The sequence below is a fragment of the Zootoca vivipara genome, chromosome 14, assembly GCF_963506605.1.
Source record: "Zootoca vivipara chromosome 14, rZooViv1.1, whole genome shotgun sequence".
In the NCBI taxonomy this organism is placed as follows: Eukaryota; Metazoa; Chordata; class Lepidosauria; order Squamata; family Lacertidae; genus Zootoca; species Zootoca vivipara.
Window position 1 is genome coordinate 3,653,930 of NC_083289.1, and position 27,538 is coordinate 3,681,467.

Genomic DNA, 27,538 nt, shown 5'->3' on the forward strand with positions numbered 1-27,538 from the left:
GTGTGTGTGTGTGTGGAGAACTGAATTTAAGAGTGGAAAAAAATAGAACCAAGAGAAGCCAAATCAGGCAAATTTGTGCATCCCTACCCTGATGCCACTTTTTGAGCAGAAAAATCAGCTTTTGGAAGGGCAGTTGGGATTGGACAAGGTTGCTCCCCCAACCCATTATGCTGCTGGAGATCACCGCCACCTTGGCTTTCCCCCGTCATGGAAGTTCTAATGTTCATTTGCAAAGGCATAGATGCAGTTGGGAAAGTTGTGGAGAGAGAACATCATTTGTAACGGGTGTGAGTTGACTTTACGGGTGTGAGTTACACTTCTTGCCTCTGCCATTTCTCCAATCTTGACTGCATTTCCAGAAATAATCTTTTCAATATAAAGAATAATGCCAAGTAATGCCATGTGCATCTGAGTGTAACATCTAGTTTTGCCCTTAGATGCAATTAAAGTTTCAAGTCCACATTTTTGTCGTTCACCTTTTGCTTGCGGATCACCAAAAAACAGCACTGCCTTAAACCAAGGACGTTACTTGCTGAGTCACATGATAGCATTTGAGGTCTGGGAATCACCTGAAGCGAAAACCTCCCCAAACAGTAAAATCACAAGCTTAAAAGTTACTGTATTGGCCTGAATATAAGATGCACCCGCAAATAAGCTGCATCTTTAAATTCAAGGCTTATTTGTGGGTGCAGCCCGCCTCCCGAAAACACATTTATTTAAGTCTGCAGTTGGCTGAACTGTGCCTGAAAAAAATATTTATCTGATTGCCACTAGCCCAAACTGGCTGACCAGAACAACAACAACAATGGTGTAAAAATAGTGACAGTAAGACTCCGCACACAAACTCATACCTCTTCAAGAAGGTACTCCTTCTCCCCCCCCCCCTTTCTTCCTTGGTGCCACTATAGATATGGGAATGCTGTCTTTCAAGGATCCTCAGTGTAGGGAGTTTGCAGCGGGTATATACAGGAATGATCACATACAGTGTTATATGTGCGTATATCCTTGATAGCTATACTATGCTGAGGGAATACTGTATACACTTGCCACACACAACATTCACTTTTGCAGGAAGAAGAGCTGCTGGTTGTGCCACTTTTTATGTGTGTTAAAAAAGGGCCTCTCGGTGATTCATTCTGCAGCATTTCCCTGAAGCCCACAAAGAATGTTATTCGCCTGTCAATCCCTCAGTGAGAACCTTTGTTTTAAGCCAGGCATCCCCAAACTTCGGCCCTCCAGATGTTTTGGACTACAATTCCCATCTTCCCCGACCACTGGTCCTGTTAGCTAGGGATCATGGGAGTTGTAGGCCAAAACATCTGGAGGGCCGCAGTTTGGGGATGCCTGTTTTAAGCAGTGGTGCTCTTATGGGTCAGGAGGATCCAGCCTCCAGTTCACTGAACTACATTGCTTTTAGAATCATTGACATAATGAATTAAAGAATCCATGTTGATACTGTTGGCCGTGCCCTCCAGAGGTAGCTATGACCCTCAGGGAGGGCACACCTTCCCTTCACAAAAGCAGGAAGTGCTTTGAAGCAGGAACAGTTGGACATGAATGCATCTGCAAAAGCGAACACAGTGAGCTACCAAATGCAAACTGGCTCTTTAAAGGATGGGCTTTTGGGACAACCTGTGGTGTCCTGGCTTAACCATATCTCCCAACTGTTGCTTGTTGAGAAAAGGACATTTTAGCATTCAGTTTCTGCGGATGCAGTTTCTTGTTTTGCTTTCTGCTCTTCCGTTGCAGTCCCACAGGTCACCACTAGGCTGCTGACACTGCTGGCATGTCCCGGTCTATTAAGCCTGTCCTTAATGGACTTGGGTTTTCGAGAATGGCTGTGTAAACTCTTTGACCGTACGGAAGGAAAACCACAAGTCCTGTCAGATTCCACTGACAAAAAATTGTCTGTGTAGATCCTTTTGGTGACAGGTGAGGAAGGATGGGAGGCACTGAGACCCACCACTTCACCAACATCGCTGTCCTCTTCAGTGTCAGTCAGTAGCTGTTTCCGCTCGGCTTGCATCTCCGCTTCAGACACAATGCCAGGATATTCAGGAGGAGGCTCACTAGCCAGTTTCTGCTGAACCTCATACTTCCACTCGGCAGTCCATTGTTCAATTGTGGAAGGGCACACTTCATCCATGATGGTCCTATACTCTTGGTCCATAATGGTCTGGTTGTTAACTCCTCCAACCATCTTTCCACCTTGTGCAAATATGTAACTCCTTGATTTCATCATGGTTGCTTCGCAAGCGTTGAATGTTTCAGAAGGGTAGTACCTCATTGCCCTAGGTTTGTCCAAGGGATAGGAGATGGTGGCTTCTAATTTGGTCCTTTCTAACGCTAAATGAGGGTTCTGAATTTTTGGCCCAGTTCCAGGCTTCCCATTCACAACCATATCCATTTGGTTGAGAGTTTGGGGTGTGGTCACTTCATTCTTACAATGTTCCTGCCTGTCAACTGAGCCAGAACGGGATAGAGAAACATTCTGCGTAACATCTAAAGTGTTTTTGCTGTGATCTGTAGAGGCCACTGTGTTTGCGCTTGCGGCAGAGGGGGTGCTTCCTTGGTGTTCTGGAGCCAGCTGTAGCTTTGAATCCGCTTTACGCAATGCCAAGGCTGGAGACATTGGGGTAGGCAGGTCATCATAGGCGAGGTCATCGCCATGGTACCTGTACATGTAGCCATCATAACTGTTTACGCTGCTTTGCCGGAGGAGGTAAGCAGCATCGCATTCCGAGGATGCCCGGGAACGTGTGTGAGTCAGTTCAGCCTTGTCGATGCCTGCCAGTTTCTCCAGAGCATTTGCCATCCGGCCAGAGAGTTCTTCCAGCTGAGAAAGTCGAAGGTCAACCGTCTGGAGAGAGGCTTTCATGAAATGTTCTCTTTCATTCACTTCTTCCAATCTCATAGACATGTTTTCAACTCTATAGAATTCAAATGGGGGGGGGGGTTAAGATTCATTAAGCAACACAGATTTGTCCTGCACTGTAATTATTAGCCCAGAACAGTACTTACGAGGAGGGCAGTTGTTTTATTAATTATTAGAGCTTCCAGTTTTACTCAGTTAATCAGTAGGTTATTACTCGTTTGTTCATGACATTGGCTGCCACAAACTTAATTATAATAAAACCAAGAAAAGAAAAGAACCAGAGTGTGTTAGAATAACTTGGAAGGATTATAACAGTATTTTGGCTGGACATCTCACATTCCTCTGCTGCAGTTTCCTTTGGTTGAATTCTTACGATATTTAGAATATTTTTGCATGGTACTGTCAGGAATGGTGTTTCCTGCTTGGCAGGGGGTTGGACTGGATGACCCTTGTGGTCTCTTCCAACTCTATGATTCTATGATACTGTGGGCACTGCCAAGCTGCCAGAGGGCCCACAGGCAGCATGTGATCCCCAGCATATGTGGTGACACCTTGCAAATCATCCCAACTTCCTGAGTAAGAAGAAATTATATTTTGTTTGCATTTGAATGAAAATTGACCTAATTCACACCCTCAAACCAATATGTGATCCCAAGCACAACCCTCCTCAAAATTTGTATGTCTCAGAATTTTGGGATGCAGATGTCCAACCAAGTAGTGCGTACAACAGTGATTGGAGGAAATGTGTGCAAAATACATATGTTAGTGGAAATAACAAAAAAAACCACACAAGTTGTTTTCAGAAATGAGTATATTAGTCAAAACTATGTGCCAAAATGTGTTTATTGGGAGAAAATTGCACTTAGATGCTGACAAATTTTCATGAGATTTTTTAAAATGCAAATTGCTGTGGAATAGAGGACCGAATTTAAGATGGGTAAAATTGAGAAACAAAGAAATGAAATTGGCAGATCCTTCCTTACCTAGGGGCAACTACCAGCAAACTCATGTTACCACTGAGCAGGTTCTGCTTGTTTCTCCCTTACTTCCCCTTTGTCTTAAGTGTGTAGAATGAAAGTACACTCTGCACAATTTACCCTAATGTATGTAATATATACATTTTTGGATTTTCATGAACATATTCACTAGTATGTACAATTTATCCCAATATATGACTTCCAACATCGGTTGGAGAACTACATTGCAAAATTTAGGTAAAGGGACCCCTGACTGTTAGGTCCAGTCGTGACCGACTCTGGGGTTGTGGCGCTCATCTTGCTCTATAGGTCGAGGGAGCCAGCAGACAGTTTCCTGGTCATGTGGCCAGCATGACTAAGCTGCTTCTGCCGAACCAGAGCAGCATACGGAAACACCGTTTACCTTCCCGCTGGAGCAGTACCTATTTATCTACTTGCACTATGACGTGCTTTCGAACTGCTAGGTTGGCAGTAGCTGGGACCGAGCAACGGGAGCTCACCCAGTCGCGGGGATTTGAACCACCGACCTTCTGATCGGCAACCCCTAGGCTTTGTGGTTTAGACCACAGCACCACCCACGTCCCTAAATTGCAAAATTTAGATAAGTGCAAATTCCGAAGGATTGCCATGTTGCAGTTCATATATTGATTCAAAATATTGTAGATTTACATTTAAATGTGAACTGAATTGAATTTCTCCCCCATCCCTATGAATAAGTCTCATTGAATTTAATGAGCCTTTGAGTAGACATGTATATAGACAAAAATGTATATATTACATAAAGGTAAAGGTAAAGGGACCCCTGACCATTAGGTCCAGTCGTGACCGACTCTGGGGTTGTGCGCTCATCTCGCATTATTGGCCGAGGGAGCCGGCGTATAGCTTCCAGGTCATGTGGCCAGCATGACAAAGCCGCTTCTGGCAAACCAGAGCAGCACATGGAAACACCGTTTACCTTCCCGCTGTAGCGGTTCCTATTTATCTACTTGCATTTTGACATGCTTTCGAACTGCTAGGTTGGCAGGAGCTGGGACCAAGCAACGGGAGCTCACCCCGTCACAGGGATTCGAACCGCCGACCTTCTGATCAGCAAGCCCTAGGCTCAGTGGTTTAACCACAGCGCCACCTGGGTCGTTTTATATATTACATACATTAGGGTAATTGCACTGTGAGATGAGCAGGGTATAAAGAAGGCGGAGGAGGAGAAGGATTTATTATTGGCAATCTTAAAGTAGAATCTCAAACTTATTGTGTTGCCTTACTCTTTCCTTCAACATCTCCAAAGGACCCTAGTGTTGAAGTCCATGCTTCCTCTTTGCCCACTGCAACTGGCAAGAAAAATAAACAAATCCACTGGCTACCTTTCCGAAGTAACTCTGATACGTTCATCATTTGATGACTGTTCTTCATCTTCTTTTTGTCGGAAATACTCCTCAACGCATTGCTCCTCAAATTCATACAGTTTTTTCAACTCTTCATCATTTAGAAACAGCTCTGAAAGAAATTGAGGCAGGGAAAGCACGTATTTTACCCTGTCTATCAAACCCCCTAAATTCTGAAGAGACTACTAACACCTCAATGTGCATTTTCAGGCTACTTGTAATGAACATTAGGCTCTAATGCTGCAAGCCTAACCCCACTTTTCTGGGAGTAAATAGATCTGAGGAGACATGGTGAGGCTTGCACTGTTAAGGTACAGTTCTGTGCATATTCTAGCCTGTAGCCATATAGCAAAAATCTGGCAAGCAGGCAGTAGCTAAATACTCTGAATTTCTATGGTATGGTGGTTTGCACACTGTCCCTTGCTGAAATTAAAATCCATTCTGGAGTCCTGTGTCAGCAAAACTTGAGGCCTGGTTTCAACTATTGGAAAGTAGTCTAAAATATCAACAGCTCAATCCTGATCATGTTTACTCAGAAACAAGGTAAAGGTAAAAAGGTAAAGGTAAAGGTTGCGGCGCTCTCGCTTTATTGGTCGAGGGAGCCTTCCGGGTCATGTGGCCAGCATGACAAAGCCGCTTCTGATGAACCAGAGCAGCACACAGAAACGCCGTTTACCTTCCCGCTGGAGCGGTACCTATTTATCTACTTGCACTCGATGCGCTTTCGAACTGCTAGGTGGGCAGGAGCTGGGACCGAACAACAGGAGCTCATCCCATCGCGGGGATTCGAACTGCCAACCTTCCGACCGGCAAGCCCTAGGCTCTGTGGTTTAGACCACAGCGCCACCCGCGTCCCTTACTCAGAAACAAGCCCACCGTATTTATTGAGACATCCTTTTTGTAAACTGCTTTGAGGGTTTTTTCTTTAACATTCAAGTGCTCCATGAATTTTATGAAATACATGCATAAATAATCCTATGCATGCTTACTCGCTATGTTCAATGGGAAAGTGTGCTCAATGTTGCACCCTTAGGGCTGGTTCACCTGACTCAGGGACACAGATTATCCCTTCAATATCCTATCCCATTCTGTGTATCCCTTTCATAACCATTTCCCGCATCTACAGCTCCCATCAGCCCCTGCCACTTTGGATAGCAATTGAGGATGATGGGAGTTGTAGTCCAGCTACAGATTCCCCACCCGCTTTTGATTTAGTCCAACTAAGCCTGATCTCCCCACACAGCAGCATGAGGCAGTAAAGTGGCTATAGATGGGGGATGTTTCTGAGTTCTGCCCACCTTTCAAAAACGAAAGGTGGGCAGAAAGTCCCAATTGGAGCCCTGCTTGCAGGTGTTCTATGGATGGGACCTTCAACCCCCTGCCTGACCCCTGCTATGGTGCCCAGTCAATCCAGACATAGCACAGAGAGAATGCCCCCCCCCATACTCAGTCCTCGGTCGCGTTCATCTTGGTCTTCTCTTCGTTTCTTGCAGCGGCAGCAGAGACGAACTATAATGATGTAAAGGTGGCTAAAGATGATCATTGGTGGAGGAAGCACCGGCCGGTCATGGAAGGTCATGATCAGCTGATATCGCTGGAACTTCCAGACTTGGTTGGAGATAGACTTCACTTCAAAGAAGGTGTTGCTGCAAAAGACACAGCCAGCATACTCCTGTTGAATAGCTTCACTACAAAATTGCCAGAGAGCTAAGTAAAACTTGCGAGAACTCTGCCCTCTCTTCACATGTTGCCAGTTTAAAGTTGCCACATTGGGGGGCAGGATGAGAACATGACACAGAGAGGGGAAGTTGCCTTCAGAGTGAACCCTATGTGCCTCGCCATGCAAATGATGACATCTGTTCAGAAATAGATAGTGCAGATCAAACAGAAGTGGGACCAGTTCTCCATGAGCTTAGGGACCGAAGGGGATTGATTCAGTTTGCAATAGTTAACCTTCCTAATTCACACTTCCTGAAACAATAAGGAAACTGAAGTACAGCTACCCTGTAAAATTCGCACTTCTCTAAATTTTGCAAGACACTTCTCCAACCAAAAAGTGCGCATGAAAGTGCATCTTATAAGTGAAAATAACCTTAAAAACATACATTATATTGGGAAAACTGTTTGCAGAAATTCATATATTAGGTAAAATTATGTCCAAAATTCATCAGAAGGAATGCACACAAAAGTGCAGACAAATTTTTGTGTGATCCTTTTTAAAAGAAAAAAGAGAAATCCCTAACTTGATGCAGAAATGAGGCAAATTGAACTTCAGATTGGAAAAATGAGGAACTGAAATTGGCAGATTTGTTCTATTGAGATTTCAAGATTAGGGTGGTGCCCAGCAATTGCTGCTCTCATGCCCAGATAATGTCTCAGTATGGACTAGAAGGGCAACCACTGGGGAGAGAGTTGCACCAGTTGCCCACTGCCAAAAGGACCTCTGCAAAATATCATTTCTTTTGGAGCCGATTATTTGAAGCATGGCTCAAACTGAGCATTGCAAAGAACGCATCCTGGCGTTTGATGTGACATTAAACATTCAACCCATGAAAGGCCCTTTGTAACATCAAAGCCCATAGAAGCTCTACATTGTCTTGCTTTTTAAAATGCTCATCAGCTTGACCTAAATAGCAATGTTTGCAAATCTCTCTCAGAAATATATTCTGTGAACTTGGTTCACAGAAAATGGGCAGGGAACCTTTTTTTCTGCTGAGGACTGCATTCCCCTGGGGGTCAATTTGTTGGGGACTGCATGCCAGTAGTGCAGGGTGTGTGCTAAACCAGGTTACTGGAAGCATATTGGCATTTTGTAGTGTTTGAGTTCATTCACAAGTGGACAGGTTGAGCATAGGTAGAAGCACAAAGTCCACCAGACCTGGAAAGAGGCAGCTAGCACCCCCAGATGCTGTTTGCTTATGGATCCCAAACTCTTCTCTCTGAAAAACACTTCCAGAGGGGCAGCTGTGTAGCAAAAATATGAAAGTGTCTTGTGGCACCTTAAGACTAACAAATTTGTTATGGCGCAAGTGTTCCTGAACTCGTGGAATTGGGTTTGAGCCCACAAATGCTTCCGCCATGATAAACTTGTTAGTCTTTCAGGTGACCCAAAACTCTTTCTTGTTTCAGTTATCTGGGTCTCTCTTAGTACAAAACTTTAGTCTGCTGTTACTCACAGGTAGCTTGTTCTGCCATCCCCAGCTAGAGGAAAAAATAAGGATGCATAATTTTCTCTAACCATCTCCTAGCTTCTTGGGGCCATCTTAATTACCATGGAGACATATCCCTTTTGTCAAGTCCAAAACTCTGACCGAGTATTGCCTCTGGGAAGGCCACACTGATCAATCTACTCTCAGAAATCTGACTGGAAATCCATAGCAATTGCATCTCTTCAGGAATGGGATTACATGAGACCAACAGCCTGAGATGTCCCTTCTGGGTTTGTTTGTCCACCTTTGGTCTCCATCCTGCACTCAGTTCTCACTGGTGGCTCCTAGAAGCTGTCAGCATGCAACAGCAGCCACAACCCAGGAAGGGTTTTAACTGGCCAGCTAAACCAGATGAAGGTAGGTGATGGGTCTCAAAACCTTGGTGAGTTAGGGACTTTGTCAACGGTGCTTCCAGTCAAAGGAATGTGCATGGCAGAGAGTTCACTCTTTATTGTCAAAGACAGGCATCCCCAAACTTCGGCCCTCCAGATGTTTTGGACTACAATTCCCATCATCCCTGACCACTGGTCCTGTTAGCTAGGGATCATGGGAGTTGTAGGCCAAAACATCTGGAGGGCCACAGTTTGGGGATGCCTGGTCAAAGATAACATAGTTGATTTGCTTCTACTGCTCCAGATACCTACACACATCAATCTAGCATCTAGGCAGCTACTCCCAGTTCCACACTCTATGAAGCAGTTGCAGCAACTGGGAACCACTCCTCCCCTACCAGTTTATGTACCTTCCCAAGTTGGGCTGCACGCATGTAGCCAGAGACTACGCCTGCATGGAAACTTCCTCTGCTTCAATTCCCACTTCAATTCCCTCCTGATTCTGGGAGACAGTGGTGCAGGAGAGGGTGGGGAAGCACTTGGTCCTTCACTTGCCTGGCCTGCCTTTTCCTCCTCTTTCTCCAGCTCTGAAACTTCTCCTGTCTCTTGATTCTCACCTCCTGGCTGGTATGAGTATGATAATTTATTGCAGTCGGAGACCAGCTTATAAAACACACCTGGGGCTACAATCCCAGATGGAAAACAAACATTTAAAACATTGTACAACAGTAAATTTAAAATTTATAAATGCGGTAAGCGTATAGACACCTAAAAACTTTGAGATAAGCTACCACAGAGAAATGACCCAGAATCACCCGAGGAACCGAGTTTGGGGATTTTCTTAACAAACTAGTTTGGATCGGGGGTGGTGGTCTGCGCCTACAGATGGATTTTCAGCCACCCATGTCTCTTGGCATAGTTGTCAAGTTCTCCCTTTTTTAAAGGGAAATTCCCTTATGCTGAATAGGCTTCCTCGTGAGAAAAGGGAAAACTTGACAGCTATGGTGTCTTGGAGGGAGATGATATTAAAGTTTTGGCGGTAGAAGCGGATATCTGTAGAGTGGGATAGGCATCTGGACCAGCCGGCTACCTTCCAGGAGAGGATGTTTAGGGCAGTAGTTGATTCTTGGGTTTTTAGATTTCCTGGCTGGTATAGGCCCTCACAAACCACTGCCTGCCTCTCCTGGGCCAGACTCCAGCTCCCCTTCCCCCAGTGTACTCTCCTCAGCACCCTGCCAGTCTATGACACTTCCCCTGCATGTGAAGACAGGCTCCAGCGGATGGAGCAGATGAAAGCAAGAGTGGGTCCAATGGCCAATAAGGTGGTTTCTGCATGTGCTGTAGAGGGAAGTGAGGGGCAGATGGGGCTTGTCAACCTGGGAAGGAAGCCCTTCTAGGAGAAGGAAAACTGTGATTCTAAACCTCTACTGCTTTGTAGGATATCTTTGGGAGAAGAAAAGGCTAAGGAGTAAACCCTACACAAATCTGGAGTGGAGTCCATAAGATGGTTGGATGGCACCTTGTACACCTCCTTCTGGCAACTCCTGCAGCCGAGCTACTGCCAAACATCTTGCTCTGCTTTCCTTTGGACCACATCAATGTGGCCAAGAGGGTGGTCTTGTCATCTGGGCAGCCTCTATACACACTTTCCAGGCTTACAGCCCAGGGTGGTCACTTCAGTGCTGCTAATGCAGCTGTTGGACTTCACCCACAGAGGCACACTCCATTGTCTCTTGACAGATGCCCAAAAACTGGCTGTAGAAGTAATTGGGGAAATGCAAATTTTGAAACGTAGCTGCATTTCAGCTTGTGTATTGTTTTTCTCCCTCATCCCTAATGGTGATGATGGTTATATTTTACTACTTGACAGTTTGGTGCAATGGTGTTTGGCCATGTAGACCCTTTCACTGTTCTTGCAGTGTCTCTTTTCATTTTTTTGAGAGTCAACAAATTGCACCCCCAAGTCTTCTGCAGGAGAAGAGAAGCATTGGCAGTGCAACAAAGCATGGCCCATCCCTGTGACTACCGAGCAAGGATGGGTTAACTGCATGACCTACTTCCTACAATGTTGATTTTATTTGCAGTCCCTTCAGATAACCACCATTGTGCTTGCAAGAGAATCACTTTCTCTCTTCTTCTTTTTCCCCTTTTAAATTTAGCTCTGCGACTGGCATGTGACTCCTTTTAAAATGCACGACCTTTTCAGCTATTGAATATTCTACTGTAGATAGCAAAATAAAAGACAGCTTTGTAAGCAAGTCTGATTTCAAAGGACAGCACCCAAACCGGGCACAGTGCCCAGGAGAATGGCATGGATCTACACCCACCAGCAATCCAGTTTTGGAAACTGGCAGCAAAAGATAACAGTGTGATTGAGCAGTAAATATAAGCATCTCCCCCGCTTGTGTGTACGTGTTAAAGCAAGCAGCCATATGAGACCTGATGCTAGTAGCAGCTCATCGAAACCCAAGGAGGGCAACTTGTGTGGTCTTCCTGGTATTGCTGGGCCACAGCTCCTACCTGGAGGCCCACAGATGCAGGGCAGTCTCGAGCAGGTCGCGCGCCCTGGTGCTGAGGGGCGGAGATCACTCTGGCGCCCCTGCCCTCGCAGGGTGCATCATGGTTTCAGCGCAGCTTTGCCGCGCGGCGCCCTGCCTACCGGCCCAGCGCCCTGGCGCACCGCACCACCGGGGGTCTACCTAGAGCCAGCCCTGCACAGATGCTTCAGCCCTGATCTAAACAGATGAAGCTCTACCCTTCCCTTGCCCTTGTCCTACATACACACAGCACTTTATTCTAGAATCAATGGAGACTGAGTACACAGTCCAAACACAGTCTAGATCTGTTGCATATGTTTCACCCCAGAAAAGGGCTTCTTGGGAAACTGGTTTCATTCCGAAAAGAAATGTTCATTGCAGGTTGCTTCTGCGCTACCCCGCAAAGTTTTAATCAGAAAACAGATGGATGTAGGCAGGCCTGGCAATGCTGGGGTGTATTCTCACCTGCCCAAAGTCTGGTGCAGGCATCCCCAAACTTCGGCCCTCCAGATGTTTTGGACTACAATTCCCATCTTCCCTGACCATTGGTCCTGCTAGCTAGGGATCATGGGAGTTGTAGGCCGAAACATCTGGAGGGCCACAGTTTGGGGGTGCCTGGTCTGGTGTGTACCAAGATCACAGTCACTCCTTGCTTTTCTATGGGACATGGGCAGGAAGGAAAAGGCATGAATAACCTGATCAAGTTTCCATCCCCCCCCCCTTGCTGACAACAGGGTGGTAGCATCTAGATTGAAAGCAGCATGCTGATGAAGAGCACAAACAATTCCAAATTGAGAAAAACATTTCTTGTACATGCATGCAGCCTTACTCTCTTCGGCCACAGTTGATCCTTCACTAATAAACTAATATTAATAATATTATTATAAACTCCACCAGACTTCTTCACAGTAGGAAGGAATCCAGAGTGAGTAGCTCCCTCGTAAGCAAAACACTCACTTGAAAACAGCAATCAGCAAGTTGACCAGGAGAATGTTGGCTACCAAGAGGTAGCAGGCCATGATTGCGGGAGTCAGCCATGCGCCAGGGATGCACTGGGGGAAACGCTTGCCATCCTCATCATAAAGGTTTTCCCCACATGGAGCTGAGGATGGAATTGGCTTATGGTTATTCAACATGGAGCACATACAGCGAGGGCTCTGTGTAACTGGGGGAAGATAGAAATCAGAGGGATCCAAGCCCAATGTTGTTGTAGGGCCCAGGGCACATGCTTAAGTAACAGTCTTTTTTGTGGGGCAGTCCAGCCTCTGAACACACCCAGATGGGTTTAAACAAACAATTACTTTCTCCCTCACATGCACACTTCTGATTTCAAAAAATAGCAGCCCCCCACCCTCCACAGCCCCACAGGAATTCAACTCTGTGGGACAAAATCTGGTAAGGGACAGACTGGTGAAATCTGGCAGGTCAGGGCAGAAGGTGAGGGGAGGGGGTGGAGCCTGTTGGCTTGTGGGCAGGACCAGGGCATAATGAGGTGGGTGGAGCCTGGCACAGTCCAGAGTTCACTGGCTTCTTAGGTCATCTGAAAGCACAGCTTTACTGGCTGGGACTAGAACTAATTGGGTACACAGGTCAGTGTACATTTGACTCAGAGTAGGCCCACTGAAATTAATAGACAGGACCGACTTAGGGCCATTTCAATGGGTCTCTGCAGCACCTTTCTCACAGAAGCAGGCTCCTTTAAAGACATCCAGAGTCATACATACCACTACCACAGAGCCAAGATTCACTTCCTTTATCACAGATATTGGAACTTTTAAAAAAGCAATCACACAAACAGCTGGACAGCTTTAAAAGCCTCTTCTGGGGATTTTGGACTATTGCAATGGAAACAGCATAGGCCTAAACCCTGCCCTGGTTGTCTAAGATGCTGCAGAGATCTGTTGCAAAATTTGGGTTTCTGATGGGTCCAGACCCACACCTCAAATCTTCAGCTGGCAAAGGTGGGTGTATGAGGTTTTAGGTGGCGGCGAATTTGGGGACCAGGTCATGACAACATGGCAGTGGCAGGTATTGCACTAAAGCTGAGATGAACTCTAATTAAAGGGTCACTGGAAAGGGGGGGGGGGGTGGAATCCACCAATAAAAACATTTAATTGATTTGTCAACTCCCTGCAAAGACTTACGATTAATTTCCATGGCATAGACTACACAGCGTTCCGAAAGCAAAGAATAAAAATGCAAAAAGCAGCATTTAAAAAAGAGATAAAAGAACAAGAGAACAGTACAAAAGGAAAAACACACATGCGACTGACAATATGGTTGCTCCTCAGCTGCCAGAGAAAGATAAGGCCTTCAGATGTTTTAACAGGCAAGAGATATGTTCTGAAACAATGGCTCTTGTCAGGACTCCAGAAGGCCTTGCAATTTCCTTTTCTCCTGGACTTTCCGAAACATTATGTATGGCAGCGTATTTGTGGCACTCAAAAGATAATTACAAAAGGCAGCTGGCAGATGATCATGTAAATATTCAAGCTATTTCAATTATGTAAGGATGACGTGGGCAGACTCTCACCACAAGCACAAAGCACCACAAGGCAATTGCACAAGATGGACAGTGTGGCCACCCTGAGAACACTTTTTGCTCTCTGGAAACATACTCTTGAGTCTAGATCTGCCTCACGGAGAGGGATCTCAGGCTACAGCAAAGGTCAGAGGCTCCACATGGCTCAGGTCCAGAAGGGAGCGAGGAATGGCTGCTAGTGGAAGATTTCAGCAAGCATCACTCACACACTGTAAAGCCAAGAAGGCTACAAACCGTAAAAAGCTGGATTTCTTTAGAAATATGCACACCATCTTAAATTGAGGTGTTCTTTTTTTAAATTAAAACTATGCAGAAGGCTCACACCTTCAGTCATGCCATTTAAAAATAAATAAATGAGACAATGGTTTTTGAACAACCCCACTTGAAAGAAATGCATGCAAGGGTCATTTACAAAGAATATGGTGGTGGTTCCTTGATGCTCATTTTATTGTGCAAAAATGCTCAGCTGCTCCTAACTGTGTAGGGCACACAAAAGCTTCTTCACTAGAGAACTGTGTGTTCATGGGACTATTTCCTCCCCCTGCTGACTGTATTATCAGGTTCTTAAAAGACTCAAGATGCACACAGGTCCATGACACAAATTTGCTGACAGAAAATAGGTTTTCTGTAAGACAACAGAATTCACAACAATATTCTGGAGATCCCGAGCCATAAGGTGGCTAGATTGGCCTCTACTAGGGCCAGGGCCTTTTCAGTATTGGCCCCAACTTGGTGGAACGCTCTTTCACAGGAGACCAGGGCCCTGTGGGATTTGTCATCTTTCTACAGGGCCTGCAAGACAGAGCTGTTCCGCCTGGCCTTTTGGTTGGACTTAGTCCGACCCCTGTGTTTTCCTCCCTCATGGCTTGGATTTATGGACTACTTAAAATGAGGCTGCATTTTAAATTTTAATATTGTATTTTAATCTGTATTTTAATTAATTGCTTTTAATGTTTTATTGTAATTTTATTGGTGTTAGCCGCCCTGAGCCCGGTTTTGACTGGGGAGGGCGGGGTATAAATAATAATAATAATAATAATAATAATAATTATTATATATGAGTGTTCTTTCTTTTTAGCTTGCAAAATAAAGGGACTTGGCTGCGGGTGAAGACACAGTTTGAAAGAGATAATCATGTCTGCCAAAAAGACAAGCTACAAGGCTGGTTCATTTCTGGGTCGAATTCAAGGGGCTCATGTTGGTGTTCAAAACCCTAAAGGGCTTTGGCCCCAAATATCTGAGAAGCTGTCTCCTTCCGTACAGATCCTTCTAGGTGTTGAGATCAGCAGAGTGGGCCCTAGTGGTAGTTCCACCTTCCTCAGAAATTTGGGGGTGGTGGCACCCTACCCTCTTCTGTTGCAGCCCCTAAGCTCAGGAATTCCCTCCCTGCAGAGGTGTGCCTGGCACCTTCATTATGCATCTTTCAGTGAATGCTGATGATGTGCCTCTTTGCCCTGGTCTATGGACACCTGAAATGTGTGTTTTCAGGACCCACCCTATAATATGTAATCTGCTTTAACTGTTTGTCATTCTGAATTTTAAATTGCCACAACCTCCCCTGGGAGCTGCTGGTGAAGGGTGGGCAATAAATAATTTTAATGAGAGCAGCAGCAACAACAACAACAACAACAAGAAGAAGAAGAAGATATGCATGCTCTACAAAATAAAGGGAATTGATTGAGGGCGATGGCAAAGTTCAGAAGAGTTCAATCATGTCTGCCACAAAGACAAAACTACAATAATTGTAAGTAGAAAAAGTGATGCCGATTCCAAATTAAATGTTGATTAATTCGGACCCGATCATCTGCCTCAGAAACAGGAAACAGAATCTTACTATGAATTCTGTTCTTACGGTCTATCTGGTCAGCAAACACCTCTCCATAGATCATCCAGTAGGGCATGTAGAAGATGTTGCGGACCAGTCTCCAAGACGGCTGCTCATCGGGATGCAGGATGGCTTGACGGGCAACTCCAAAGCTCATCAGGACCACCAGCATTATCACCACAAAGTACAGCATGTCAATCATCTGCACCAAGAAAGAGTGTAGAGCAGCATATCAAGAAGGGATCAGTGTAGAAATTACTGAAAAACAATATGAACATAATCTGTTATATGTAAGAAGAGTGATCAGAGTGTTATATATTTCATTTATGAATCACTTCCTATGAAGCCAGTCAGCTCCAGACCTCAGATCTGCACCTCTTTAATACCTGTCCAACTCTCAGGGCATGACAATGTACTCCTATGGAAACTTTTAAAATATAATTTGGTTAATCTTCTCAGTGCCCCCTCTTCTGAGACTGGGGGTGGACAGTTGCTATGGAAAGGACTTCTCTGTTGTGCCGTACCAATTATGAAACAGTCTCCCCAGGATTATTTATCTGGAACCAAAGTTTTTGAGTTCAAGTAAGCAGCTTAAATGCTTTTATTTGCCTGTCACATTTAATGATAGTTGATTGTTTTTGACTGCTGCTAAAAAAATTCTGCAATGTGTTTTTGATGATATAGTTATCACTTAAATTGGAAGTCATGTTGTAAGTTTTTTTTAAAAAAACTGAAAGGTGGGCTATACAAGTTTTAAATCATTAACATTCCCATCAACTTCAATGGATCTTTAAAAAGCATCACTTTGGCTGGATCATGTTTGGTTACATCCAAGTTTCTGTTAGCAAACCCTTGTGCTTAAATGGAGGACTAAGGTTGCAGAGAGCCATCTGATAAAACATTGCACAGAAATACCCCAATTCATCTGGGGTTGTAACAATTCTCTCTGGCTCCTAGTCCTCCAGAAGTATCCAGTTCTCCATTCAGTTTCTTAGAGCTTCTTGCTTTCAGATAAGCTGCAGCTCCACTGCAGCTTATCCTTTAATACCTGCAATGACACCTGCCCTCTCTGTTTCAAAACAGTTACTTACCATTTTTCCAATCATCATGACATAAGGCCCCAGGTACTTATTCACACCAAAGATGTCCAGTACTCGGATGTACCAGAAAATGATATCCACACAGTAGATAACTCTTCCATAACTCATATAAGGCTGGTTTTGCAAACGGAGCATGGCCCCAACCAAGAACACAGAAATAGCAACCAAATCAGTGATGTTCCAATATTCTTGTAGCCACACTTTTATTTTCTGACTCAATTTACCTGGTTCTGACATCAAAATCTGAAAACAAAGTGGTGAGAAGGGGGGAAGAAAGGTGTTTAATGTGGTAATGGGAGAAAAAAAGTTTGAGAGTTATCAGCTTCTTACAGCCAGTTTATCCTACTTCAGGTCCCTTGGGCATTCAGATACCCCAGTGAACATGTGGGGGGGGGCTTTTGCATCCCCAACTGCTTTCCTCCTTTCTTGTGACATCAGAGCAGGTGGAGTACAGTGGAACCTTGGTTTATGAATTTTCGGTTTATGAAGACCGCGGACCCATCTGGAACTGATTAATTCATTTTCCATTACTTTCAATGGGAAAGTTCGCTTCAGTTTATGAACGCTTCAGTTTATGAACAGACTTCCGGAACCAATTACACCCATGCTTCAGTTTATGAACGCTTCAGTTTAAGTACTCCGCGGACCCATCTGGAACGGATTAATCCACTTTCCATTACTTTCAATGGGAAAGTTTGCTTCAGTTTATGAACGCTTCAGTTTAAGTACCCCGCGGACCATCTGGAACAGATTAATCCACTTTCCATTACTTTCAATGGGAAATAAAAAAATTCCTTCAGTAGCACCTTAAAGACCAACTAAGTTTTTATTTTGGTATGAGCTTTCGTGTGCATGCACACTTCTTCAGGAAAGTTCGCTTCAGTTTATGAACGCTTCAATTTATGAACAGACTTCCGGAACCAATTGTGTTCATAAACCGAGGTACCACTGTATTTCAAAAGAACAGTTGCCAGAATGGTTGAAATTACCTCTCTTACTTTCTCCAAAGCCAGAGTCACAATATATGAAATGACAACCCATTCCTGGAGTGAGGGCCAACGATCCATCGGCACCAAGATTATATAGTTGAACAGCATTAAGTACCCTAGATAGGATATCTGGAAAAAAGATATAAAAAAGAGACCTCATGCTGCATTTTAGGGTTGATTCATTTGTAGGGATGTTGGATGATGGTGGCTGCAAATGGTGATGACACTTCTGCTTAGAAACCCAAAGCAGGGTTGCCCCCCCCCTACAAGTTTTGGTTGTGTTTTGGAAACCAGTAATTACCAGTATTTTGGAGTAGGGAATAAAGAAGTGAGAGGCCAGCCTCCCACAACATTGAGCTTTCCAGATGTTCTAGGCCATTGTTCCCACCAGCATGGCTAATGGTCAGCAGTGACACATTACATCAGCAGGAGAGAACGGAACATGTTGTTTTCACAAAAGGATGAGAATGATTTTCACTCACTGTGTAAAACCAGAACTTCACAATTGGTGCATTATAGAATTCGTAGATCTTTTTTCCAATGGGGAGGCTCCTTTGCTTTTTGTTCCCATCTTCTTCATCTCCCTTTCGGGAACCAGTATCAGCATTTGCATCCTGAAAGACAGGTAGCTTAGGATCATAGATTGTTCCCACTAGAGGGCTCTCATCCATTCAAGGTTAAAGGGGGTGGGGAGAGAAAGTGTCTGAACATAGACCAACTGTCCTGTTTGCTTGTTTGCTTGTTTTTCTACAGGCACATATTATTCGGTTGTAAGAACCATACTAGAACCTTCATTACTTAAGGTATGTAGACTTGTATGTAGTCAAATAGGTTGTGCAGGTTATTCATGCTTCAAAAACCTGCAAAGCCTGTTTGCCAAAACAACAACAACAACAGTGGGACAAAAGCAATGAATGTGAACAGTAGAGGAAAGTGCACATCAAAATGCATTAAGTTAGGGGGAAATGTTTGCAGAAAAGTGTATATTGTTCAAAACTACTTAAAACGTGTTCATCAAGGGAAACTCACACTAAAATGTTGATGGATTTGCATGAAATTTTATCCCCTTTTAAAAAGCAGGTTGCTGGGGAAACGTGGAACACTGAATTTAAGGTTGAAAAATAAGAAAACAGAGAGAAACAAAGATTGACAATATCCTTCCCTGGAACTTGCTGAAGTTCTGAGGAAGAGCAAGAATCTCAAATACAAAATCCTCTGCATCCCTGACTGAGTTACAATTCTCAGAATTCTTTGCAATTGGGGAGGCCATGATGACTATTAAACAGGGAATAAAGGTGAGACATGTTTGTGGTGCTGAGAGGCTTCTAGAGATGGGCCGCCACTGACCACATTTTCTTCCTCTTTTTCTTTCCCGACTTCATTTTCCTTTGACGTTTGGTAGGAATAGTCATCAGAGGTACGGAACTCCAGGAACAGGATGGTGGGAGGTAAGAGGATCCCCATGATAACCTGCACGAGAGGAAGAAATGTGGTTCAGGGCATGACAAGAGCCATTTATGATTTGAAATTCATGGTTCAGTTGCATAGGATGCAGCTCAGGGCCAAACTAGAAATTCCTGGAGGTGGCTGATTGGAGATCAGTGATCACATCAACTGTCTCTTGGTTCTATTTGTTTAAGCCAGCGTGTATTGAAGGGAAGGGGAACTGGAGCAGGACTGTGGCACTGGAGGAGGTATTATTCCTGCCCCTGGTACCATTTTCCTCCATATGTGTACAGTTTCCCCCTCCCTCCTATATAGCAAGCCCAGGTGTCTGCAGGCCTAAGCAGTCCATGCCTACCTTAAGGCCCGGATTTTTCCTCATGCGCAACCTCCCCATCCACATGTCTGTCAGTAACATCTGGCTGCAGGTGTGTGCGATGAAGTCCCTGTGCTTTGCTGCCACTGCAAGTTTCAGGCAAGTAGAGTTGCTCCAGTTTTTCAGCTCATATGTCAAAAGTTTCATGGCTACTTGCTCATCGTGCTTATATGATTGATCCAGCAGCTCAACAGCAAGCTGGCCAAAATCTCTGGAGAGATAAAGAATGCCAGATTGGCTAGCAGCTCACAAATTAAACACGGTAGTAAAAATAACATCACAGGAACAATGCAACAGGTCAAAGCAGTAAAGCCAGTAAAATCTATTAAAATTTAAAACCAGCCTTGAGGTTGTACTGGAAGACCAGAGCAAGTAAAGTCCTCAGCTGGTTCTGAATGGACTTCAGGTCAGTACCAGGTGAGACTTCCTGGGGAGGACATTCAAGAGCTAGGGGCCACAACAGAGAAGACCCTTCTGTCTGATTCAACTTCAGAGAGCTGAAGGACTCAAACAGTAGATCATTGTAACATTGGGGCAGGTTCATGTTTAATACTGTACTAAGAAAATATAAATATAAACTATATACTAAGAATATATACGGTAAATATAAAAAAGCAGAACAAGAACTGGAGAAGGGCCTTAGCTCAGAAGGTCTCAGCTTAGACCAGGCATCCCCAAACTGCGGCCCTCCAGATGTTTTGGCCTACAACTCCCATGATCCCTAGCTAGCAGGACCACTGGTCGGGGAAGATGGGAATTGTAGTCCAAAACATCTGGAGGGCCGGAGTTTGGGGATGCCTGGCTTAGACTGAGAGCCAGGGACAGGCCCAACATCATCCAAATGAGCTTCATAGCTGAGTGGGGTTTTCAATCCTGGTCTCCCAGGTCCTGGTCTGACAATCTAACCGCTACACCACACAGTCCAGCCCCACACTCTGGGTGACTAACTTTGAGTTGTTGTCCAGGTCTTGAGAGATGTCATCCACCAGCTCGCTCTCTGAAGACTCGTGGGCCATGGCTTTGTAGAGTTTGCAGGCCACCAGTGCCTTGGCCATGGTCTCCTCTCCACGTTGCCAAAGGAAGAGAGCCATCTTCTGCCGCTTCATCAGCACTGCCCAGACCATGAGCTCATGGAAGGGGTACTGGAAGCGGCTGACTTCTGGGTCATCTATATCAATGTCTATCTCCTCTTCCTTCTTCTTCTTCTTCTTCTTTTTCCCTTTGGTTGGAGGTTCATCATCCTAGGAAGGAGCAATTGAGTTAATTTCACATTTAGGCTACATTTTACTGGCCTTCCTGCAGATTATTGCAGGTTGTGCCCATGAATAAAGATACATGCTTAAGGAAAAGGCCATGCACTGTTAAGTTGAAGGTGAAGCCGGAAATACAAGCATGCAAAATCATTGTGTGCCTGAATTGTTAGTACAAGAGTGCCTTCTTATGGTGATGGCAATGCTTCCATGCAAAGCATCACTGCAAATTCACAACGTGCTTTTCTGTGGGTATCACAGCTTAAGATGTTACCTGTGCAAGTGGCACATACATAGATGCGGGTCCTTCAAACCGATGCATCACTCATCCTACCTTCAAATCATTTGGCATGATGTTGGAGTTCAAATGAAATCACTGGAAAAGGACCTACCGTAAGGCTTCTAAATATCAGGTTTCTAAATAAATGACCCAGCATTTCCCAGACTGTGGCTGAGGTACACTGTAGTGCCATGAGAGAATTGCTAGAGATCCCTGAGAAATTAATCCATTATTTACAGCAGGGGTGCACAACCTGTGGCCCTCCAAATGTTTCTGGACTACAACTCCCATCAGCCCCAGCCAGCATAGCCAGTGATCAGGGATGATGGGAGGTGTAGTCCCACAACATCTGGAGGGCTGCAGGTTGTGCACCTGATCTACAGGCTTCTGTGAGCTCAGAGTGTCCTCTATAGAGGAGGCTGACCCACTGCATCTCTGCATGATTATCTGCCCCCTTCCCACTGCCTTCCAGCCAGCCTCTGTTGGACACAAGTCATACTGTTACATCTCAGCATCAGGCTCGGTGCAGAGGTGCAACACAACTATTTGGCTTTCAAGGGGGGTCACCTATTCTGTCCCTGGATGAATCGCTGATCTGGCTTGAGGCCCTTTCAAGCAGCCCTTGTTAGGCATGGCTGATCCTGCTGTATCCCTGTTTCAAGTGCGATTGAGTCATGCAGGCATTCTTGGTGCAGAGAAAGGTAACAGCTAGAATGAGCACATGGGCATGTATTTCTCCAAGAACAAGCCAAGTCACATGCAAAGCAGGTGGCGACAGAGAGTGTCTTGAAAAAGGGAAAGTTCACCTTTGAACATGAGATCTTACGCAGGAGGACCCAGCAAAGGGGGAACTATCCCATCTCCTAAATGGGGAAGGAGGATGGAGCATTACGACTGGAACTGGAGGCAACGAGGAAGGAGGGAACAGAAAGACAGTATGGGCAGTGGAGCAGAAGTTTTAAAGGATAAAAAGAGCCACAGCTAAGAGTGGGGGAGGGAAACATAATTAGAGGGGAAATACCAAATACTAACCATTTTCTTGATAGCCTAGAACAGGGAGACTTTCCACAGTTATTGTCCTTCAGGAGAACAAGTGGAAGTCCCATAATTACCTACCAGGGTGCTGAGAGTTGTTAGGACACCCCTATTCCCCCCCCCCCAGTTACAATTCAGAGTTCTCTGGGAAGAGGGATTGGTTGTTAAATCACTTTGTAAATTGTAGCTCTATGAGGGGAATGGGTATCCTAGCAACCCTTATTTATTTATTTTCATAAAATTTATACACTGCTTTGTTGTAACAAAAGCAACAACCTCAAAATGACTTACAAAAGGTAAAACGGTAAAATCAAGAAAAAAAACACAACCCTACTTTAAAACATACAAAACTTAAACAGATTAAAATTACCTCAACTTCCTAATCAATAATGTTTTTATCAGGGGGCGAAAAGTGTACATTCGTACCTTGGAAGTTGAACGGAACGGAATACGTTCCGGAAATCTGTTTGACTTCCAAAACGTTCGGAAACCAAAGCGCAGCCAATCAGAAGCCGTCAAAGCCCCGTTGGACATTTGGCTTCCAAAAATAGTTTGCAAACCAGAACACTCACTTCCGGGTTTGTGGCATTTGGGAGCCAAAATGTTCAAGTAGTAAGCTGTTTGAAAATCAAGGTACGACTGTCCAGTGAAGGCACCTGCTTGATCTCAAGAGGCAGGGAGTTCCAAAGTATAGGCACTGCCACACTAAATGATCAAGTTCTTCCAAATACAGAAGGGGTATTATGTGGCCCCTGTAGTAGTGCCAGTTCTGCTGATAGGTCGATTTGGCACATGTGGGGTAAGGCGATCTGTAAGTAAACTGGTCCCAAGTTGTTCAGGGGTTCATATACTAATAGTAACACCTTGAACTTGGCCTGGTAGCAAATTGGCAACCAGTGCAGATCTCTAAGCTCAGGTGTTATTTACTGACAAGGCCTCACTCCTTTCAGCAATCATGCTGCAGCATTCTGCGCTAATTGAAGCTTCCAGCTCAAGTGTGAGGGATGCCCCACGTAGAACACATTGCAAGTAACCAACACATGAACTGCTGTGGCCGGTCCAGGAATGGCTGTAGCTGTCAAACCAGTTGCAGTTGGCGAAAGGCACTTCCAGCCACTGAGTCTACCTGCGCCTCCAGGGACAAAGCTGAATCCAGAGGCACCCCCAAACTGTGAACCTGCTCCTTCAAAGGGAGTGCAACCTTAACAAACTGCAACTCCTGGAATTCTTGGGGGGGGGGGACATGGCTATTTAAAGCGGCCAGAATTTAGTCCCGTTGTCTCTTCCTGTATGTACTCAGTCTCCCACCCCTCTCATTCTAAGACTCAAATGTGAACATGCTGCCACCTCCTGGGAGCAAAGGCACTAGCAGATGTGCCCTGCAATGGTGCCTGGCCAGCTGCACATGGAATATCTCTAGATTTGGGCCACGGTTGCCCATTTTAAGCTTTTTAAGCCCAGCCATCTCCTGTCTCGATAGGGATGAATGCTTTGTCATGCACTCATCAGAAAAGACAAAGAGATGTCAAAGAAGATTAAGCCTTGTTGATGTCTCCTTTGAACACGGCAAAGCTGCTTACCAGCTTTCAGGGCGCCTGGCTTTGCTTTGTATTTATATATGATGCATATGATCCTAACTGTGATATAACAATAAGTTCTTCTGCCCATTTAGAATAAAGGCTTATACACTTTGCACAGGGACACTCTCCCCTTTATCCTGGTAGCTCAAGGAGCACCCAGAAAGCATGGGTGGGTCTGAGGTGTCCAGAAAACTGACGTGTTATTTAAGAGGATCATAACGGAATGAAGTTGGGGGGACGCACGCAAACAGCTGCAGTGCACATGTGGAACAGCTGCTACCAGAGTACTCCCTGCAGGTATGGATCCATTGCTCTGTAGAATCAGACCAAATGAGGTGATCCATCTATATGTGATTCCAGCAGCCTATATGGGCTTTCTCCACTGCACCTAAAACCCTATACAGTGGTGCCTCGCTTAACAAATGCTCTGTAAGACGAATTTTTCGCTAGACGAATGGATTTTGCGATCGGAGATTGCCTCGTAAGACGACGATGTTTTCTATGGCTGCCGCTTCGTTTTGCGAAGTGTGGCCATAGAAAAATGAACCTCCGACTGCAAAGTCTACTGTGTAGCGAGAAATTGTCAGGGCTTTTTGCCGCCTGCCTTCCCCTTGGCTGAAGCGCCTGGGGGACGGAGCCGAATTGCGGTGCGCGGGGGGGGTGTTTCGCCCTTTGCCTTCCCTGAGCTAAGTGGGAGGCAAACGGCGGAAAGCCCCCGCCACGCCGCAATTCGGCTCCGGGACTGGCTTGGCAGTGGCAGGAAGAAGGGGAGGAATTCCTCCCCTTCTTCCCGCTGCCGCCAAGCCAGTCCCCGAGCCGAGGTATGGAGCTTCCCCGGGCTGTTGCTATCTCCCTGCCTGCTTCCCCGAGCTCAAGCGCCCGGGGGACGGAGCAGAATTGCGGCGCGGGGGGGGGCTTTTCGCCGTTTGCCTCCCCCTTAGCTCGGGGAAGGCAAACGGCGAAAAGCCCCCCCCCCCGCGCTGCAATTCGGCTCCGTCCCCCGGGCGCTTCAGCTTGGGGAAGCAGGCAGGGAGATGGCAACAGCCTGGGAAGCTGCGGGCTGTTGCCGTCTCCCTGCCTGCTTCCCCGAGCCGTAGCGCATCGGGGGACAGAGCCGAAGATCGGCGGGCACTGTTTGCTGGGGTTGACAAGCCCCGGCAAGCAGCACCCGCTGATCTTCGTGTGACAGGCGGTGGGGAAGGCAGGCAGGCAAGAGAGCAAGCGCCTGCCTGTCTGCCTTCCCCGCCCCCAGTCCCCCGGAGCCCATAGGAACGCATTGATTAAGTTTCAATGCATTCCTATGGGAAACCGGGACTCGCTAGACGAAAAATTCGTTTCACGAATTGACCCGTGGAACGAATTAATTTCATCTAGCGAGGCACCACTGTAGCTTGAACACAAGTTGCTGCGTGCCAATAAACTTGGAAGCAAAATGAGATGATCCAAAAAAGAAAGTAGTAGTTTTTTTGGAATCATAGAATTTGAGAGTTGGAAGGGGTGCCAAGGGTCATTGGATCCAACCTCCTGCAATGCAGGAATAACAGGTAAAGAACCCCTGGCAGGTGGCCACCTAATCTCTGCTTTAAAACTCTCAAGCAGTTCTTACCATCAGAAAGTTCTTTCTGATGTTTAGTAAGCACCTCCTTTGTTGTCATTTGAATCCATTGGTTTGGGTCTTGCCCCAACATACCATATGATAATTTTACTCCCCCCGCCCCTAATTAGAGAAGAAACTTATGTGACAAAAAAAAAAACTTACCTCCATCCCTAGAAGCTTGAGAGCTTTAGGCTGCATGTTTCAAAAAAGAAATGAAACTTTTAGTTTGTGAAGAAATGTTATTTTTGTCCATCTTCTAGATTGCAGATACTGCTGCATGTTTCAAAGAAAGCCTACCTTTCATGCTATTGGTTAGCAGACATATCATGCCTTGCTAGCTTCCTCCTTCTCCATTATAATGATATCCACCCCCGCTCCACCTCAAGATTTAGCACACTGGCATGAGGCTCCAGAAGAGACTGTAGACCTCAGGCTGAAAAATGTCCTCTACCCCTGCACTACGGGGCGGGGGCGGGGGTCTTCTCAATCACATGCTCTTAGATCCCCTTTTGCATGCAAAGCATGTGCTCTACTAAATGAGCTGTGCAGCTGAGCTATGGTCCTTTGCTCTTAAGAACAAAGGAATTTGCTGGCGCAGACTTAAGGTCCATGTAATCCATGGACTCACAACACAAGACATGCCTCCTTCCCCCTTCCTTAAAGGGGTTTTGACAAAGGCATGCCAATCTTAGCCTGCACCCAACCATCAACCTGTGTCACATTTCATTTTCTTTTTTTCATCTGCAAACACCTTCTTTCCTTCCTTCATGTCCAATGGAACATGTACCTCTTTCCCAATAAATCTGATCTAGTTTCTCCTTCATGGATCACTGCCTTGTCGTGGCAAAGGGGCTTGAATAACTCATAGAAGCTATGAGCTGTGCCATGCAGGGCCACCCAAGATGGACAGGTCATAGTGGAGAGTTTTGACTAAACGTGATCCACCTGGAGAAGGAACTGGCAAGCCACTCCAGTATCCCTGCCAAGAAAACTCCATGAACAAAGACAACAGGCATATAAAAGTTATGATGCTGGAAGATGAGCCCCTCAGGTTGGAAGGCGTCCAACATGCTGAGGAAGAGTGGAGGACAAGTACAAGTAGATTCAGAGCTGATGAAGCGGCTGGGCCAAAGCCGAAAGGTCACTCAGTTGCAGATATGCCTGGAAGTGAAAGGAAAGTCCAATGCTGTAAAGAAAAATATTGCATAGGAACCTGGAATGTAAGAACCATGAACCTTGATAAGCTGGATGTGGTCAAAAATGAGATGGCAAGAATAAATATTGACATCCTGGGCATCAGTGAACTAAAATCGTCGGGAATGGGTGAATTCAGTTCGGATGATCATCATATCTACTACCGTGGGCAAGAATCCCATAAAAGAAATGGAGTGGCCCTCATAGTCAATAAAAGAGTGGCGAAAGCTGTACTGGGATGCAATCTCATAAATGATAGAATGATCTCGATACGAATCCAAGGCAGACCTTTTAACATCACAGTAATCCAAGTTTATGCACTAACTACCAGTACTGAAGAAAGTGAAATTGACCAATTCTATGAAGACTTACAATACCTTCTAGAAATGACACCAAGGAAGGATGTTCTTCTCATTACAGGGGATTGGAATGCTAAAGTAGGGAATCAAGAGATAAAAGGAACAACTGGCAAGTTTGGCCTTGGAGTTCAAAACGAAGCAGGGCAAAGGCTAATAGAGTTTTGTCAAGAGAACAAGCTGGTAATCACAAACACCCTTTTCCAACAACACAAGAGATGACTCTACACATGGACATCACCAGATGGGCAGCATTAAAATCAGATTGATTATATTCTCTGCAGCCAAAGATGGAGAAGCTCTATACAGTCAGCAAAAACAAGACCTGGAGCTGACTGTGGCTCAGATCATCAGCTTCTTATAGCAATATTCCAGCTTAAACTGAAGAAAGTAGGAAAAACCACTGGGCCAGTAAGACACAATCTAAATCAAATCCCTTATGAATACACAGTGGAAGTGAGGAACAGGTTTAAGGATTTAGATTTGGTGGACAGAGTGCCTGAAGAACTATGGATGGAGGCTCGTAACATTATACAGGAGGCAGCAACGAAAACCATCCCAATGAAAAGGAAATGCAAGAAAGCAAAGTGGCTGTTGAACGAGGCCTTACATATAGCGGGAGAGAGAAGGCAAGCAAAATGCGAGGGAGATAGTGAAAG

General features: G+C 45.3%; 1 protein-coding gene across 1 annotated transcript in view; it reads right to left on the reverse strand.

The window, feature by feature from the left end:
• The window catches only part of TRPM1 (transient receptor potential cation channel subfamily M member 1), a 62,941-nt gene continuing 35,403 nt past the window's right edge, over positions 1-27,538 (reverse strand). Inside the window, exons 16-28 of the mRNA XM_060283006.1 lie at positions 25,492-25,521; positions 20,536-20,828; positions 19,570-19,798; positions 19,116-19,238; positions 18,251-18,382; positions 17,769-17,897; positions 16,771-17,022; positions 15,707-15,881; positions 13,457-13,477; positions 12,270-12,414; positions 6,681-6,880; positions 5,214-5,346; positions 1-2,930 (exon numbers count right to left, since the gene is read on the reverse strand). Of these exons, the coding sequence (XP_060138989.1) occupies positions 1,691-2,930; positions 5,214-5,346; positions 6,681-6,880; positions 12,270-12,414; positions 13,457-13,477; positions 15,707-15,881; positions 16,771-17,022; positions 17,769-17,897; positions 18,251-18,382; positions 19,116-19,238; positions 19,570-19,798; positions 20,536-20,828; positions 25,492-25,521 (3,102 nt within the window). The 3' untranslated portion in view covers positions 1-1,690. The remainder of the gene's footprint in view (positions 2,931-5,213; positions 5,347-6,680; positions 6,881-12,269; positions 12,415-13,456; positions 13,478-15,706; positions 15,882-16,770; positions 17,023-17,768; positions 17,898-18,250; positions 18,383-19,115; positions 19,239-19,569; positions 19,799-20,535; positions 20,829-25,491; positions 25,522-27,538) is intronic.